This window comes from Canis aureus, chromosome 16, assembly GCF_053574225.1.
Source record: "Canis aureus isolate CA01 chromosome 16, VMU_Caureus_v.1.0, whole genome shotgun sequence".
Classification (NCBI taxonomy): domain Eukaryota; kingdom Metazoa; phylum Chordata; class Mammalia; order Carnivora; family Canidae; genus Canis; species Canis aureus.
In genome coordinates this window covers 16,147,305-16,164,967 of record NC_135626.1, presented here as the reverse complement: position 1 = coordinate 16,164,967, position 17,663 = coordinate 16,147,305, and the positions used below count along the sequence as shown (strand labels likewise).

At 44.5% G+C, this 17,663-nt stretch overlaps 2 protein-coding genes and 1 long non-coding RNA gene across 7 annotated transcripts in view; 1 reads left to right on the top strand and 2 right to left on the bottom strand.

The window, feature by feature from the left end:
* Window positions 1–1,514: 1,514 nt before the first annotated feature.
* MRM3 (mitochondrial rRNA methyltransferase 3) lies at window positions 1,515–8,736 on the bottom strand. Of its 4 annotated transcripts, none has more exons than XM_077851823.1 (4): window positions 8,393–8,736; window positions 7,892–8,133; window positions 5,358–5,525; window positions 1,515–2,822 (listed from the first exon to the last, which is right to left on the bottom strand). In XM_077851823.1, exons 1-4 carry the CDS (start codon window positions 8,704–8,706, stop codon window positions 2,278–2,280), a joined length of 1,269 nt encoding a protein of 422 aa, XP_077707949.1. In that variant the 5' UTR covers window positions 8,707–8,736; the 3' UTR covers window positions 1,515–2,277. The 4 variants fall into 4 exon arrangements, with proteins under 4 accessions (XP_077707949.1, XP_077707948.1, XP_077707950.1 ...); XM_077851822.1 differs by having other exon boundaries at window positions 7,892–8,136; window positions 8,393–8,735; XM_077851824.1 differs by having other exon boundaries at window positions 7,892–8,136; window positions 8,297–8,437.
* GLOD4 (glyoxalase domain containing 4) overlaps window positions 8,737–17,663 on the top strand; it is a 20,778-nt gene continuing 11,851 nt past the window's right edge. Inside the window, exons 1-3 of one of the 2 annotated variants that reach the window (XM_077851830.1) lie at window positions 8,737–8,898; window positions 11,504–11,553; window positions 12,121–12,241. In XM_077851830.1, the coding sequence (XP_077707956.1) occupies window positions 8,809–8,898; window positions 11,504–11,553; window positions 12,121–12,241 (261 nt within the window). In that variant the 5' untranslated portion in view covers window positions 8,737–8,808. Of the gene's footprint in view, window positions 8,899–11,503; window positions 11,627–12,120; window positions 12,242–17,663 lie in introns of both variants that reach the window. The other variant, XM_077851831.1, reaches the window with a different exon arrangement.
* The window catches only part of LOC144285967 (uncharacterized), a 25,262-nt gene continuing 19,183 nt past the window's right edge, over window positions 11,585–17,663 (bottom strand). Inside the window, exon 4 of the long non-coding RNA XR_013354088.1 lies at window positions 11,585–11,599. This is a non-coding gene — a long non-coding RNA (uncharacterized LOC144285967). The remainder of the gene's footprint in view (window positions 11,600–17,663) is intronic.

Sequence of the window (17,663 nt, the reverse complement as noted above, 5' to 3'; positions counted from 1 at the left end):
GGGGAGGGCCCTCTCCAAATACGAGGCTCCAGCTAAAGAAGGTAGCTCCCCTACAATACAAATGTAGTAGGAAGAGCAACGATGCCATCTATAATGAATTCAGACTTTCGGTTATACTTGGCCTCTGAGTGTTGGTCTGGCTTCCCAAGTCCTTCAGTGAGGGTGGCCTGGCTAGTAGGCTCTGTCTCAGCTGGACTGATGTAATATGGCAACCTAGTTGAGACTTGAAGTCACCCACAGCAATAAAGAGCTCATCCACTCATTTGGCGTCTAGCTTGTTACCTATGTACATTATAAGTTCTTGCAGTTTAAAGATATCTACATGAGTGTTTCCTAAAAACTGTTCAGGTGAGCCAGCCAGATCTGCTTTTGAAGAGTGGGGCGGGGGGCCACCCAGGCCCTTGCAGCACAGCTGGGAGTGTTTAGTACTAGTCACAAAACCCTGCATGAGGTGCTGTAGCTGGGGTCTTTGTGTGGCAAGATGACAGAAGTGCATCTAAAAGCAGCTCAGCTGTGAGGGTGCGGGGGGCATCTGGTGCTCCTGTTAACCATGGAGCAAGTGGTAGAAGGTCCTAGCTCAAACTGGTAGAAACCAGTCCCCAGAGGGCTGCTCACCCTTGGGGCCTTCCTGATGGGATTTGCACTGTGAGCTGGCAGCTGCGAGTGGGGAAGAGGACTGTAGCCCTCACTGCCCTGAAGCTCCAAACCGGGATGAGGGTTCCCGGTGTGAGTTCCAGACACACACGTGTGGGGCCAGCAGCCTTTGTCCAGAGCTGCTTTCCCAGACGTTCCATTCAAAGGAAAAAGTTGTGTCAGCTTTTCTTGCTGCAGCCACTTCCCACTGCTGCCCAATTTCTCCTTAGTGTTTGGTCCAACACCTAGCTATGCTTCAGATTCTGCTAAGACAATAAGAATCCAACTTCAGCACCTCTGAGCACAAATGGTCTGCAAAATGCCCTCTGTGGAGACTGGACTCCCTCATTTTTCAACTTAAAATCCCAGAAAAACCGTAACCTCTCCCTTCAGGGCTGGGAGTGCTGTTGAGGCTTGGCTGCCATCTTGTGGCAGAAATCACCGTGAGCGCTGTGCTCAACAAAGGCGAGGAGGCCCTGGGCCTACCAATCATTCGGCGGCTTCTCCTTCAGCTCATGTTCTGTCAGGTACTGCTCATTTTTTTATTCTGACTTCCTGGGGAAATGATGAAAAACCAAAGTTGGCTTAAAATGAAAAAGAATCCAAGAAAGCAATTTTTCATGACCGCTCAAGCAACTTCGCCACCACATGCTTCACCTGTAGTCATTTTAAAAAAGGAAAACTTGCCCTCCTCTCTGATAAATTATGATCACAAACATAAAGAACTCACAGGGCACGATACATAAGCCACTCACTATAAAGCGAATGGGATGGAAATTTCTTTTCTTTCTTCTACCCAGTGTGATAAAACAGGCTTAGCATTAAATGTCAGGTATACGGGTTTTACAAGGTTTTGTTTTTAACAGGAACAAGGCATAGGGTTTGTTATTCTTTGATCTTTATTTTGTAACAAAAATCAGCGGGAACAATAATGCAGGGGAAAGCTGCAGGAGACTGGTTTCATGGTGGAAAGGCATGAACTTCCTTTTAGTGACCTCTGTTTGCTTAGTACTTTTCCAAAGTGCTGAGAGAACAAATGTCCACAGACCCCAGTGTACAGTTCCCTGAGCTGCCTCAGCCTGCTCATGAGACAGGCATTATGGCTCTGCGAACTAGAGGCCCAGGCCTCAGCCCTTCTGGGCTCTTCTGCCTTCTCAAAGCTGACACAGCACGGAGGGTCTCAAGAAGAACCCATGGGCCACTTGCACAGAACATGTGTGGGAGGCCCCAGGGATGGCCCAGACCGGTGGGGCCCAGAGCAGTGATTCCAGGCCATCAGCCTGGACAGCACAGCCAACCAAAGCGATTGTTCCTGAAAAAACCTCTCCCCTCAAACATATCAAACAGTCCCACTCTGCCACAGCTTGGGGCATAAGTCAGCTTTGATATCCGGGTTCTCTCAAGAGGAAGTTTTGCTAGGGAGCAGGGAGAAATCTCAGAAAGAATTCTCATCCTTGTTAGTTTTGAGAATAAGCAGAAGTTCATGGAAATTCTTATTTTTCCAGTAACTGTACAGTTAGCACCTTGCACACCTCTTACCTCCTGGGTATGGCCTGGGAAGCCTCAGTTACTGACTCTGCCCATCTCCTAACAATGCAGGAGGAGCTAGGGACCCCCTCAAATCAAGGACTACCATGTTCCCTCTCAGTGGTAACACCTGTCCCTGCTCAAGTGTTCCGCCCTTACTCGTAGCTGTCTTCTCCCTTCAAAAAGCAGGATGCTTGCAGCCATAGCTGAGTTCAAGCTGTCCACACCAGGCACAACGGGGATCAGCAGCCTCTTGCCCCCGGTGCTCTCGGCCAACTGCAAGGACTCCAGGCTCACGCCATGGGTCTCCCCACCTATCACCACAGCTGCTGGTGCCTCTGTCCAGTCCAAGTCGTAACTCTGGACCTCAAGTTCAGGGAGCCAGGCTTTACTGGCTCCAGGTTCTAGATCCTCCTCTTCTTCCTCCTCCTCATACTTGTGCAACTTCGAGAGTCGTCGGTCACATACCCAGCTGTGGTCACTGGCTTTATCAGACATCTGGGCCTGGGCATAAAGGCCACAGTTGTCAGCCACGTAGACCCGGGTGTCAGTGGGCAGGTAGTTGGGCAATGTTTCCCAGTCCAGGTTATTGATGATGGGCACCTGGAAATGTGCACCCATTGCTGCTCGTAGCACTTTGGGCTCCCAGGGATCCACACAGCCTAGAAAATAGAGACAGGATCCAATTAAGATTACTTCCCAGACAAAGGGACTTTAAAATAAATCAGATTAATTCTAGATCAGGAAAGAAAGCAAAAAATGTTCTACTGCAGCCTTCTTCATAGCTGGGACCTCTACTTCCCCAACTATGGTGATGTCTAGCAGAGGGAACTCCAGCTAGTACTGAAACAGACTTCTTTCATCCCTTCAACATTACCATACACCTGGGCCAGACGCTCTACAGGAGATGCAAAGAGCATTCAAATCCCAAACCTCCTGGGGCCCGTGGATAGTGGGCGATGGTGCTGGGACAGTATCTAATCACCTAACTACAGTATCAGTAACTGATACAAATGAGGCATGAACAGGGTGACCAAAAAAACCCTGTACAAAGTAGAGCTACCAGGAAAAACATCCCACAGAACATGACACTGAGTTGGATCTCAGAGGACAGGATGAAGCTGTCAAAGAAAGGCCGGGGAGTTAGAGGAGGGGGAGAATGCCACAGCTCAGACAGTAAAGTGATCCAGCCAGGGGGCGTAGTGGGACAGGGGGCTGGAAGCAGGCAAGGACCAATATGAAGAAGGGTGGGTATGCCAAGCAGAGGAAGGATGGGATTTTATCCATTAGACAATATAATGGGGTCAAGGATTTTAAGCCAAGTAGTGGTAGAATCTGATGTATGTTTTAGAAAGGCCTATTTGGCTTCTATGTTGAATCCGCACCAGAGCAGGGAAGACGCCAGAGAGGGGGAAGTAGATGGGGACAGTAACAGTAATCCAGAGAGAGCCACCAGGGTGACAGCCTTCTCTTTCACACACACACAGCCTCTCAACACAGAAAGAAGGCTAAAAGAACTCTTCTTTTATACATAGTCGCATGCTAAACTCAGCCACTTCTGTGTGGCCTTTCCCAGGACCACAGGCTGGGAGAAACAGCAGGGCCGAGGCACCACATACCTGCTACCTACCCTCCCCTACCTCATAGCACAACTCTCTGAATTGTAAGCTGCTGCAAAACTTAACCTAACTTCTAGACAGAGTAAACAGGCAAACCAAACTTTAAAAGGAAAGTAAAACACAAAGAATGGAACACTGCCACACGTTGTACCAACCACAGGCATCCTCAATCACTGCAGGGAACTGGAGATGGGAGGTGGGCACTAGATCAAGAAGCTGGGGGTGAGGGAGGGAAGAAGAGGGGCCCGAGACTCATAAGGGAAGCCATCTAGTCTGACCTCTGCCCTGGTGGGAAGTAAGGGACAAGAGATTTCCCCTTTCATCCTCATGTCCTCCATACTGGGCACCACACCAAGTGTTCCCTATTCATTCCCCACCTCCTATATACTAGCCACCATCATCAATGTAGAAACCGCATTGTTCAGAAGATATAGTATGTTTCCAAAACCACACCAGCTCTCAGAGCTCTCAAGGATGGGTTGGGTAAGTGGGTACTGATGATGGAACCCCAGCATCTAGCTCTCATACTGGCATCTTCATATCTGCTCCATCTATTCCAACAAAGAGTGACAGGGACGAAGGGTTAACAGGAGCAACTGAGGCAAGTCTCAGCAGCAGGTATTATTAGTTTATAGTGAATGATAGCTTGAGTATTTTCAGTGAATGATCTTCTCCCCCCCTGCAAGTTGTGAGAGGCATTTTAGGTATGTCCCATGTGTTAGGCAAGTCTCTTTAGAACCAAGCCTAATCATCCCATTTTTCTTTCTTTTTTTTTTTTCTCCATTTTTCTTTCTTTTTAAAAGATTTTATTTATTAGAACAAGAGAATGAGCAAGAGAGCACAAGGAAGGATGTGAGTGTTAAGAGAGAGGGATAAACAGACTCCTCACTGGGCAGTGAGCCTGACCTGGGGCTCAATCCCAGGACCCCAGGATCATGACCTGAGCCAAAGGCAGATGCTTAATCGACTGAGCCAACCAAGCGCCCCTTACTCATTCTGTTTCTGATGACAAGAGAGAAATGTCAAGAGACTAATTTGTGTGGGGATGTTTGACCCATCCCAAGGCTAAGACAAATGCATCCCAATTTCAGGGCACCCGAGGCACTAGAAAGATAATCCACATTTCCTTAAGTACTTAGATGGCAAGCAGAGCACCGAGTATGTAATTTCAATCCTCAAAACAGCCTTACTAGGTAGATTCTAGATTCTGTTACGCCCATTTTACAGATGAGGAAATGGACACTCAGAATATCACTCACAGACACACAGCTGATAAGGGGCAGATCCAAGATTCAAATCCACGTGTGTATGCCCATAGATCCAGCTCACTTACAAATGGCCAACCGAGGGATACCTGGGTGGCTCAGTGGTTGAGTGTCTGCCTTTGGCTCAGATTGTGATCCTGGGGTCCAGGATGAAGTCCTGCATCAGGCTCCTGCAGAGAGCCTGCTTCTCCCTCTGCCTATGTCTCTGCCTCTCTTTGTGTCTCTTATGAATGAATAAATAAAATCTTAAAAAAAAAAAAAAAAAAAAAGAACCAAATAGCCAACCCATCCGCCCAGCAACAAGTGCTCTGACCTTTGGTGAGTAACACTTTGCTGCAGCCGGCCCCAGCCGCAGATCTCAGAATTGTCCCCAGGTTCCCGGGGTCACGGAGATTGTCACAAATCAACAATAAGGGTAGTAAATGGCGGAGCTGAGTCTCTGGGTATGTCATCTTCACATGGTCAGGTTTGGCAAAAATCCCTGAGGAAACAAAACAGAAGATTTACTAGTCTGATGTCAGGACCATGGGGAGAAATTTGGCCTTTCATTTATTTATCCATCTTTCTATATTATTAATTATGTAAGTAATACATGAATACATTCTGATTGAAAAACTTCATATATAAAGTCCTACCAGTGATACCTGCCCCCTTATAGTTGTTTGCCATCCTAGGGTACATCCCTTCAGAACCTGTTCCATGCATCTACCTGCATATACACACATCTCCCCATGCATAGGTGCTATTCTCTTTTACGTAAAAGATTCATACTCTATGTATTATTCTGTAACCTTATTCAATTTGGTAACATGAGATATCTTACCAGTCAATACATTCAGAGCTACCATTATTTTAACTATTGCATGTTATTTTGTAACATGAATATACCATGTTTATTTAGCTCTTCCCCAACTGACATTTAGCATATTTTCCATTTTTCCCTATTATAAACAATCCTGCAATGAACATCCCTGTAGGACTCTCTATACACATGCACACGTCCAAACATGTCCTATGAGAAAGCCCGCAAGTGAAATCGATACATGATGTGTGTGCATTCATAATGTTAATAGATACTCTTAAACTGCCCTCCCCAGTCTAGTCCAATGTATTCACACCAAGAACACATAAATACCTATACCTAACCCATCAATGAAGGTACTAGAATATTAGGCATCTGTGTGCTGTAGAAAGGTCCTGCACTTAGGAGCCACAGATAGCTAGCTCTAAAACCATTCAGTGGGGCAGGGGCCTCAGGAGTCCTTTAACCTTTACCTGAATGGCTGCAATGATCAGAGCTCTCTACTAGAGAGGCCCTACTTACATTACTAGATTTTAAAGATGTGCTGGAAATCTGATAGGCAGTCTTATCTCTTTCTCCCTATACCCCACCCCTCCAACATTAAATAAAACATAGGATAAGCTAAATAGGGGCACTTTGGTGGCTCAGTTGGTTAAGTGTCTGCCTTCAGGTCAGGTCATGATCCCAGCATTCTGGATCAAGCCCCACATCGTGTTCCCTGCTCAGCGGGGAGTCTGCTTCTCCCTCTCCTTCTCTGCCTTGCTATGCTCTCTGACAAATAAATAAAATCTTAAAAAAAAAAAAAAGGATAAGCTAAATACACATATTTCTAAGAGACATGAAATGATGAAAGCAGTCATAACAACAAGGAAGGCTAGAGTCCTGGATAGGCTGGCCACTATTAGCACACATGTGCAAAGTGACAAGCATGGTAAAAAATTGAGTGATATTTGCACTGTAGTATAGAGTAGGGAATTAAAGGTGTAGCTAACAAGACCATACTTAAAGTGGAGGGCTTTAGCAGTCCCAAATCCCCACCCTAGGGGAGAGTTCTAAATCCAGGGTCACAGATCACTATGACTTACTGGATTACAGAACGAGAGATGGTCCCCAGAACTTCCTCTCCTAATAGCTGAACTATCCCACAAGGAAACACATGCACAACTGATATCAGAGACCCTGGCCTAGGGGATCCCTGGGTGGTTCAGAGGTTTAGCACCTACCTTGGGCCCTGGGCGTAATCCTGGGGTCCCGGGATCAAGTCCCACATCAGGCTCCCTGCATGGAGCCTGCTTCACCCTCTGCCTGCGTCTCTGTCTCTCATGAATAAATAAGTTTAAAAAGAGAGAGAGAGAGAGAGAGACCCTGGCCTAAACATTAGAATCTTGAAAATAACTCTGCCTGCCCCAACTGTCCCTTACTATCCAAGAGGAACCTCTACACTTAACTGCCATTCAATTCTCAGATCTAAGATATAATTCCAATGTCAAAAAGATGTAAATTTGGTTTTTCCATATTTAGAAAAATAAACCCTTCTAAGTGCTAATAGACACCACAGTCTATTAGAATCTTTTTTGATTCAACCAAATAAAGACAGTTTCTAAAAAAAAAAAAAAAATAAAGACAGTTTCTTGTTCAATGAGCTAAGCAGGGTAATAAGCTCAAAGCTTTCTGCTTAGACATGCTTCTACAAAGAGGGTTAAAGACAGAGAGGTATCACCACACTGGCGGAGGTCTTGGACAAATGGAGAGCTAAATACTTTAGTAAACATTTTCTTAAATTTTAGCTGGACATTGAAGGTTGAAAAGTGACCTAAAAAAATACAATGTTCAAAGAACTATAAAGAGCCACAATACAGATAATGACAAAAAAAACTGCAGCTTCCACTGAAAATACTGTAAGACCCACAGATCTGAGAACTGTATTTATCTGAGTGTCTTAAAACATTTTGAATTTGGTTCAAATAAAATTTGTTGCCCTAAGACAATTATGAATAAGTAATCCTAGATCTCTACTTCTAGTGACATATTGTATAAGTACTGACCCATTATTCCTTGTGGAGTTACTAGGTCGGACCAATCCTTGATATCTTCAAATTTCACCTTAATGAGACTGACACCTTTCAGCTTATCAATGGGAAGCTCCTTTATGTACTCCAGACGGCTAAAGAAGAAAACTTTTGGCACAGCACCAGCCTTGAGAGCATCTGCAATAAGCCTGCGACCTTCCAGCAGGATCTTTCCTTGCTTTTCCCGAAATGGCCTGGACTTAACTATTGTCATTACACTGCTGTGGGTGGAAACAAAAAGACAGGTAATTACTAACATCCTTGTTACCAAAACACACCTAGTTCTAAGAGACATAAAGAGCTTCATAGACATAAAAAAACGAATTCTAAAGAAAACACTTATTTTGCCCTCCATGCCTAATAAAAACCAGAAAGTTGTACCGGGATTAGTCCTCCAAAAGGAAAAAACGGGTTAAGGTCCCGATGGCAGGCGGGGAGAGAAACGGGAATACATGACAAGTCTCAGGAACACATCACCTCAGCCTTCTGTCCCCGGGCAAAGCCTTATCATAGCGAAGCCCAGACTCTTCCCAGGCGCAGGACGTCTGGGATGCGGACACCTGAAGCGGCGGCTTCTGTCGCTGCTCGTGGGGACTGGCCTCAGGCGCTGCCCTCCGGGGCTGCTTCTCAGGACCAGGCTTCCGTCCCACCGCCTGTCCGGATGGAAACACCACCCTCACCGGGCTCCGCCGTAGCGCCCGGACCCAGCGCCGCGCATCTAGGTCCCAAGTTCGGACCACCGACAAGAGAGGCCGCGTGACCCACCCCAAGCCCTTTACCCACGCCGCCATCTTCCCTCGCGCCGTGCGTGCGTCACGGAAGCGCGCCGGCGGGGACCAGTGACGTCACGACCGGCCAGCGCAGCCTCCTGACGGTGTGTTTCGCTAATAGCTATGGCTACTCGTCGAGCTTTGCACTTCGTGTTCAAAGTGGGAAACCGCTTCCAGACCGCGCGTTTCTTTCGCGATGTCCTGGGGATGAAGGTGCAGACGGGGCGGAGGAGGGCTGGCGCGCGAGGTTGGGTGGCCGGGACCGCTGAGCCCCACTAGCCCCAGGAGGGGACAAATGGGTGTTCCGTGAATCTCCGCCAGCGCCCGGGCGTCAGACCTTAGCCCTGGACTCCGCATTAGCCTTGTCAGGTTTTCAGCTCCAGGAAGCGTTGCATGTTTCTGGTTGGGTTAGATGACCTTTGAAAGGGGCCTTTATTAGTCTCCGACTGTTTGTCCTCACGCTTTTAAGTTCATTCACAAATACTGAGCCTCAGCTCTTGTGGAGCTTCCAGTCAAGCGGGAAAGATCATAAACAAGAAGCAATATAATACTTCTCCAGTGAACAATAGCTCAGTTACTGTTTGGAGCCTTTCAGTTTAGATAATCAGCCTATTTAGAGCTCTGCTTCTCTCAAGGCTTCTGATCGCTGGGATATTCACTCTCTGGGTGATTGCACCGGCCCTCCTTTTAGCAGTCCAGATCCAAGTGTGAAGTCAGTACCCATTCTCTCTAACACCCGGAAGCGCCCTCTCCAGCTCTAAGCAGCTGCGATTTTGCAGGGATCCCTGCGTGGCAAATGCAGGTGGAGAGCTCCTGATAAGCAAGGGCTTTAGAGGTGCAAGAGTGCAATTTAATGTAGAGAGTGAAGAAGACGTGGAATGCAAGGGAGTTACCCGAATTCGTCAGTCATTTAGAATATATCATCCGCGTTTCACGGTCCTATGTTGAGCTGATTTGTATATAGTTAACAGTCATGGAAATCAAAACTTGATAAGTGAGGGAAAACCACAAAACTCTCCCTTAATGTGTTTCTTCATTGGTTAAAGGGTTGTTGTGAAGATTAAACACTGTTATATGTGTGGTATTTAATATATCATATGTATTGTATAAGTAGTAGCCACCACTATTATTACAAAAATACTACAGGAAAGATTTAATTTCAGCCTGAGCTGTCAGGAAATAATCCACAGAGAATTGAATTTGAGTTGATATGTAAAGATAGGTAAGATTTCCACAAAGATTAGAGGGAGGAGTGTACTAGGAAAACTGGAAGAGCCAGTGAAAAAATAAGGTATGTTTGGAAAACACCACTAGTTTTCTGTGCCTCTAGCTTAGATTACTTAGTTGAAGTTGAGGTGGGATACAGGACAAATAGGTTAGGACTACCTTTTTTTTTTTTTTTTTTTTTTTTTTTAAGATTACTTATTTATTTATTTGAGAGAGAGCAAGAGGGAAGAGGGAGGAGGAGAGGGAGAAGCAGACTCCCAACACCAGGCTTGATCCCAGGACCTGGAGAACATGACCTGAGCTGAAGGCAGACACTTAACCAACTGAGCCACCCAGGCGCTCCTGGGACTACTTCTGATGGTATCTTGAATACTGAGGAATTTGGATTTTATGGCACAATAAGTAGGGAGTTTTCACATTTTAGAACAGGGTAATGATGTAATCAGAGCAGTGCATGAGGGATGTAATTTTATGGTGGTATTAAGGAAAGAGACCAATAAAGATGATTTTTAATAGTGTAGGAGAGAACGGATAAGAACTTGACCCGGAGCAATAGCAACGGGAATCAAAAAGGAGAATAGGCACTACAACATTGAGAGGCCACTGTGGGGGGTTCTGTGTCAGTTGGTTTCCTAAATTATCTATTTCCACAACAAGTTGGGAGACCCAGACCCTAAGCAATGTTCCTAGTGTTCTCAATCTCAGACAACTATTGATGACAGACATATTTCCAAATCAGAATTCTCTAATGCTGAAGGCTATACTTTGTTTCTTTTTTTTAATGTATTTTTTATTGGTGCTCAATTTACCAACATACAGAATAACCCCCAGTGCCCGTCACCCATTCATTCCCACCCCCCGCCCTCCTCCCCTTCTACCACCCCTAGTTCGTTTCCCAGAGTTAGCAGTCTTTACGTTCTGTCTCCCTTTCTGATATTTCCCACACATTTCTTCTCCCTTCCCTTCTATTCCCTTTCATGATTATTTATATTCCCCAAATGAATGAGAACATATAATGTTTGTCCTTCTCTGATTGACTCATTTCACTCAGCATAATACCCTCCAGTTCTATACACGTTGAAGCAAATGGCGGGTATTTGTCGTTTCTAATGGCGGAGTAATATTCCATTGTATACATAAACCACATCTTCTTTATCCATTCATCTTTCGATGGACACCGAGGCTCCTTCCACAGTTTGGCTATTGTGGCCATTGCTGCTATAAACATCGGGGTGCAGGTGTCCCGGCGATTCATTGCATCTGTATCTTTGGGGTAAATCCCCAACAGTGCAATTGCTGGGTCGTAGGGTACTTTGTTTCTTTGTGTTGTTGTTTTTATTTTAACTCCACAGCACTGCTTCCCAATCTAAGTAAATTTCACAAGCTTGGTTGCCTGACCCTTGATGTCAAACTGTTCTTCCTTACTTCTTACTTCCAGTCTGGGAAAGATGTAAAGCTCATGGTCTTTTGTTTGTTTTAGAAGTAAATCTTACAAATTATAAATGTCTGTGTTTTAACATTTTAGCTTGTGCTAAATAAGCTGTGTACGGTACTGGTAACATTTTACAGTATATTCTAATTCCCTTACCAGATTCTGCGGCATGAGGAATTTGAAGAAGGCTGCAAAGCTGCCTGTAATGGGTATGACACCTTGTTTCTTAAAATCTCCTTTAGGCTCTGAATACCCCTGGAGAACAGAAGACAGTTTCTTGAAGTGAGTGTAAGGCAGTGGAATAAATTCAAGAATCAATAAATCAGGGTGGCAGCTTCAAAAACACAAATAAATGTATACTGTAATTGAAGCAATGTCATATCTAGTATCCCTTAGCTCAGTAGCCAGAGCAAGCTGGAAAATTCCAAGGCCTAATGAGAATTGCATTCTTGTTGATAGATATGCAAAAAAAAAAATAAAAGTCAGGTTGTAGAAGTATCTTTACAGGAGTGTGTCCCCTACTTTAAAGAAAAGGTAAATGAATTTTTCCTCAAATAAGTGCCAGACAGATGGTCTTTGGAGCTTCTGGTGGTGAGGCCCATGAACACTGTTCATACTTGCCGTCAGCACCAGCTGAGAGGTCATCTCATCCTTACAGGTACTTAGAGGACCAGAGGGGACTGACTACCCACTACTCTGTCCCAAGAGCTCCTTAGGGGAGACCTGAGATAGATTTTATCTGTGTTCACTGGGTTCATTTACTTGAATTTTTCTAGGCCTTATGATGGGAAATGGAGTAAAACAATGGTGGGATTTGGACCTGAAGATGATCATTTTGTTGCAGAATTGACTTATAATTATGGCATCGGACACTACAAGCTTGGCAATGACTTCATGGTAAATGTCATTTTATTCTAGCCAGTTTTGGCTGAGCCCCCCCCCCTTTTTTTTAAAGATTTTATTTACTTGAGAGAGAGCATGCACAAGCAGGGTGAGGGACAGAGGGAGAGGGAGTAGTAGACTCCCCATTGAGCAGCAAGCCAAGGTGGGAGTCAGTTCCAGGACCCCGGGATCATGACCTAAGCTGAAGACAGACACTTAACCTACTGAGCCACTCAGGCGCCCTTGGGTGTACCTCTTATTGTAGTCCCTGATACAACGTTGGGTATTATGGCTGCTGAATTGATGGCTTTTGAGTGCAGGCAAGTGATGAGTTTTATGTTTTCTATTAGGAAGAAAAACTGCTCATGCACCTGTCTTAGAGCTGACATCAAGATGAAATCTGTTCTTCCATGTTTAGGAGTCAAACTCAAGACTCAGAGACAGCTTTGAGGGAGACAAGACTCCTCTAGCGGAATGACTGAACCTTGAGAGATAGATAGAAGGGCTAGAGAAATACTTTTAGACCAGAGAAATGTTTTCTCTTTGTGAACCATTAGGATTAGGCTGTACTATTATGGCCAGTACTAGTCAGAGTAAAACATGAGACACTTTTAAGGAGAGAGAAGGAGGCATTGCATATACTGCATTCAGTCCTTCATTCATGCAAGAGTTCAAGTTAGGGTGCATCTAATAGTTACTGTATCTGCCTCTTACTGGGTAGCTACTGTGTACTAGCTAGAATGTCACTGGCCCCAAATACACAGCAAGATAAGAGTAACTAGTTTTCTCTCAGTATCTACTGAGTAAATCTACCTCATGCCAGATGTTATTTTGGTCATTGGATCTTGCTATTCCTCTTAACTCATGTCAAAATAATAATGACAGGGCAGCCCCGGTGGCTCAGCGGTTTAACGCCGCCTTCAGCCCAGGGCCTGATCCTGGGGACCAGGGATCGAGTCCCACATCAGGCTCCCTGCATGAGGCCTGTTTCTCCCTTTGTCTGTGTCTCTGCCTCTCTCTCTCTGTGTGTCTCTCATGAATAAATAAATAAAATCTTTAATAATAATAATGATAATCACAGTTAAATGGAAGTTTTATGAGAATCAAATATCTATGAAAGTGTTTTGTAAATGAAAAGGATGGTTCAGGTTTAATGTATTCGTGTCTTTGTTTTACTATTTCTCATTCTTCGTGTCTCTCACTAATTCATTCATTCATTTGTTCATTCATTTTTATTGGAGAGAGAGGGAGAGATAGAGTCTCAAGTAGGCTCCACATCCAAGCACAGAGCCTAATGAGGGCTTCAGTCTCACGACTGTGAGATTATGACCTGAACCAAAATCAATCGGATGCTTAACCAGCTGAGCCACTCAGGTAGCCCTAATTTATTCACTTAATAGATATTTATTGTGACTTACACATGCCATGTACTTGATTCAGTCCTGGGGATACAGTAGAGTGAAGCATGTTCCCTGGCCTAAGAAGCTTCCTGTCTATTGGGAGAAACAAGTAAAGAGACCAAAGAATATATTGTGATAAATGCTAAGGCAAGAATAGGTAGATGTGAGAACACCTAGGAGGAAGTCCCTTCTTACTCCCCAAGAAGTGAGAGTTCAGGGAAAGCGTCCCAGAAGTGACACCTGAGCCAGAGAGTGGGGTGGGGTGGAGGTGGGACATGATGGGTGTCCTCAGCATGTGCACAGGGTCGGAGGTGAGCGAGATCCCAGCAGTCAGGGAGATGTAAATAGCTGTCTACCTGAAGCTAAGTGTGTGAAGAGGAAGTGGGTAGAGATGAGGCTGGAGAAGTAAGCTGGGGCCACATCATATTAAGAGTGTTGACACTTTGCTCTAAAAACAGTGAAAAAAAAAAAAACAGTGAAGCAATTTTTAAAAAGATTTTATTTATTTATTCATGAGAGACACAGAGAAAGAGAGGCAGAGACATAGAGGGAGAAGCAGGCTCCCCATAGGGAGCCCAATGCAGGACTCGATCCCAGGATTCCCAGGCTCATGCCCTGAGCCAAAGGCAGATGCTCAATCACTGAGTCACCCAGGTGTCCCAAGTGAAGCAATTTTTAAAGCAGAGGAATGACTAGTATTTGTGGTGTGCAAGAATCCACCTTGCTGGAGCATTGAGATTGGGTTGGAAGGAAGCAAAACTAAAAGTGAGGAGACTAGCTCAAAGGGTAGTATAGAAAGAGACTAGAAGTCCCTTAACTAATGTGGTAGTAGTGGGAGATGGAGAGATTTGAGAGATGTTTAGGAAATAGAGTTAAAAGGATTTGGTGATTTCAGTGTAAATGAAAATTTCTTTGTGTTTCTCCTTATCTTTTCCTTACTCTCCAAATTTAAATCAGGGAGAGAAAAAAGAGCAAAACCATCTTGGCACCATCAACATTTCACCAGCTCAAGACAGATGTTGATTGATGGTGCTGTAGGAGTTAGAGGTCATGCAGGTGGAGAACAGCAGGGCTGCTCTACTGTGGGTCTTTTTGAAAGACTCTGGTATTAAAATATCCCTAATGCCAGGACCTTCTGTGCTCCTCAGTTCATGGAACAAAAAGAAAAACAGGTCACATAGAACTCCCATTTATATAAAGAGTTCCCATCCATTAAAAAGAAGAGGATCACAGGTGCCTGGGTGGTTCAGTCAGTTAGTGTCCAATCTGGTTAGTGATCAGATTTTGCCTTAGGTCATGATCTGAGGGTCATGAGATCAAGCCCCGCATCTGGCTCCATGCTCAGCTGAGAGTCTCCTTGAGATTCTCTCCCTCTTCCTCTGCCCCTCCTTCTCTCTTTCTCCCTCTCTCTTTCTGTCTTTCAAATAAATAAGTTGTTCATTCTTTTTTAAGATTTAATTTTTTAAAGGGGCAAAAACTATGAACAGATAGCCATAGAAAATAAATTAGAAATGTCTCTCAAACACTGAAAAAGATGATCAACTGCCAAGCTGTCATTTGTCACCTATTAGATTGACAAAAATCAAGAAGTGTGATGACACTGTGTTAGAAAGGGTGTTAGACAACTGTCCCTCATACATTACTTATAAGAGTATAAATTACTACAGCCTCAGTTTGGCAATATCAAAATAATTAATGCATTTGACCTTGGACCTTGAAGTTTCACACCTAGGAATTTAGTTGACATGTGTGTTAGCTAACAAACATGTTAAATGAACCATGTATTAAATTATTTATTGTGGTATTTATTCATACAACATATACTTATTGAGTGACTGCTCTGTGCTAGCATGGTTCCAGGAACCTTGGATAACTAGTGAACAAAACAGACAAAAATCTATGCCTGGCAGGGGAGGGAATCAGGGCCTGACAATATATAATATATAGAATAAATAGATCATATAATATGTTGTTTTAAAGGAGATCATTGTTGCTGGAAAAGTACAGAGCAGAGGAAGGGATGAGGAGCATGGAACAGATGGCTGGTTTTAATTTTAAGGAGGATGTTGAAGAGGTGACATTTGAGGAAAGTCTCACAGGAGAGAAGAGAGTTAGCCATGTGGATATCACAAGGAACAGCAATCCAGATAGAACAGCCTGTGCAGAAGCCCTCAAAGAGCACTTAGTTATGTTCAAGAAAATGCAAGGAGGCCAGATGCCTGGAATAGAGCAGGGGGAAAGTGGGAGGAGATGGGGTCAGAAAAGACATGATATCAGATTGTGTTGGGCTTTTCAGACCATTAGGAGCTATCCCTGAGTGAAATGATGAGCTATCAAGGGTATTAAGCAGGGGAAAAACAACATAAGGTTGCTGTCTTGAGGGTAGAGTGTGTTTCAGAAAATTTACTTTGGCTACAGAGTGGACAATGGATTGACAAGACTCAGGGAAAGACAGGCCATTATGGTGATCCAAATTAGAAATGCAGCTGGTCTTATCAGAAGACACAGTGTACATTTTTAGGTGTTTTGGTTAAATTTAAATAATACCTTGATAATTGGTTTAAATTTTTTTGTTTAAAAAAGTGAAAATAAAAATAGAACATCTTAAAAAAAATAGAACATCTTAAGTAGGTAGCTGGCAAACCAAGATAAGATTGAAATTTCTCTGATGAGATCTTGAAAAAACTTGTCTTAAAGATTTATTTATTCATGAGAGACACACACAGAGAGAGGCAGAGAGATAGGCAGAGGGAGAAGCAGGCTCCTCGCAGGGAGCCCTAAGTGGGACTCGATCCTGGATCCTAGGATCACGCCCTGAGCTGAAGGCAGCCACCCAACCGATGAGCCACCCAGGTGTCCCTAGATCTTTAAAATTAAGAGATTATCTTTGGTATCAAAATGATTAAACCGGGGGCAGACCAGGTGGCTCAGTGGTTTAGCGCCGCTTTCAGGCCCAGGGTGTGATCCTGGAGACCTGGGATCAAATCCCATGTCAGGATCCCTGCATGGAGCCTGCTTCTCCCTCTACCTGTGTCTCTGCCTCTCTCTCTCTCTCTCTCTCTCTATCTCTATCTCATGAATAAATAAGTAAAATCGTTAAAAAAAAAAAAAAGATCAAACCTCTTGGGGCACCCAGGTGGCTCAGTCGGTTAAGGGTTTGCCTTTGGCTCAGGCTGTGATCTTGGGGTCCTGGAATAGAGCTCCACGTCAGGCTCCCTACTCAGTGAGGAGTCCGCTTCTCCCTCTTTCCCTTTTCCTCCTTCCCCTTTTTGCGCAGGTGTGCTCTCTCTCTCTCAAATAAATAAAAATTTTAAAAAAGATTTTATTTATTTATTCCTAAGAAACAGAGAGGCACAGACATAGGCAGAGAGAGAAGCAGTCTTCCTGCAGGGAACCCAATGTAGGACTCCATCCCATACCCCAGGATCACAACCTGAGCCAAAGGCAAACCCTCAGCCACTGAGCCATCTAGGTACCCCAATAAATAAAATCCTTTTTAAAATAAAATAAAATGACCAGACTTCTCTAGCCTTTGAACTTCTGTCCTACAATTCACAACATTTGGGATCTTTGTAGAAGAAGTATGTCCAAAACCTACTTTAAAATCACTAGAATCTAAAAAAAAATAAAAAATAAAAAAAATAAAATAAAATCACTAGAATCTTAAAAAAAAGGGGGGGGGGCAGCCCCGGTGGCGTAGCGGTTTAGCGCCGCCTGCAGCCCGGGGCGTGGTCCTGGAGACGCGGGATCGAGTCCCACGTCAGGCTCTTTGTGTGGTGCCTGCTTCTTCTCCCTCTGCCTGTGTCTCTCTCTCTCTCTCTCTCTCTCTCTCTCTCTCTCTCTCTCTCTCTCTCTCTGTCTCTATGAATAAATAAAATAAAATCTTAAAAAAAAATAAAAAATAAAATCACTAGAAGAGGGCAGCCTGGGTGGCTCAGCGGTTTAGCGCTGGCTTTGGCCCAGGGCCTGATCCTGGGGCCCCGGGATCAAGTCCCACGTCGGGCTCCCCGCGTGGAGCCTGCTTCTCCCTCTGCTTG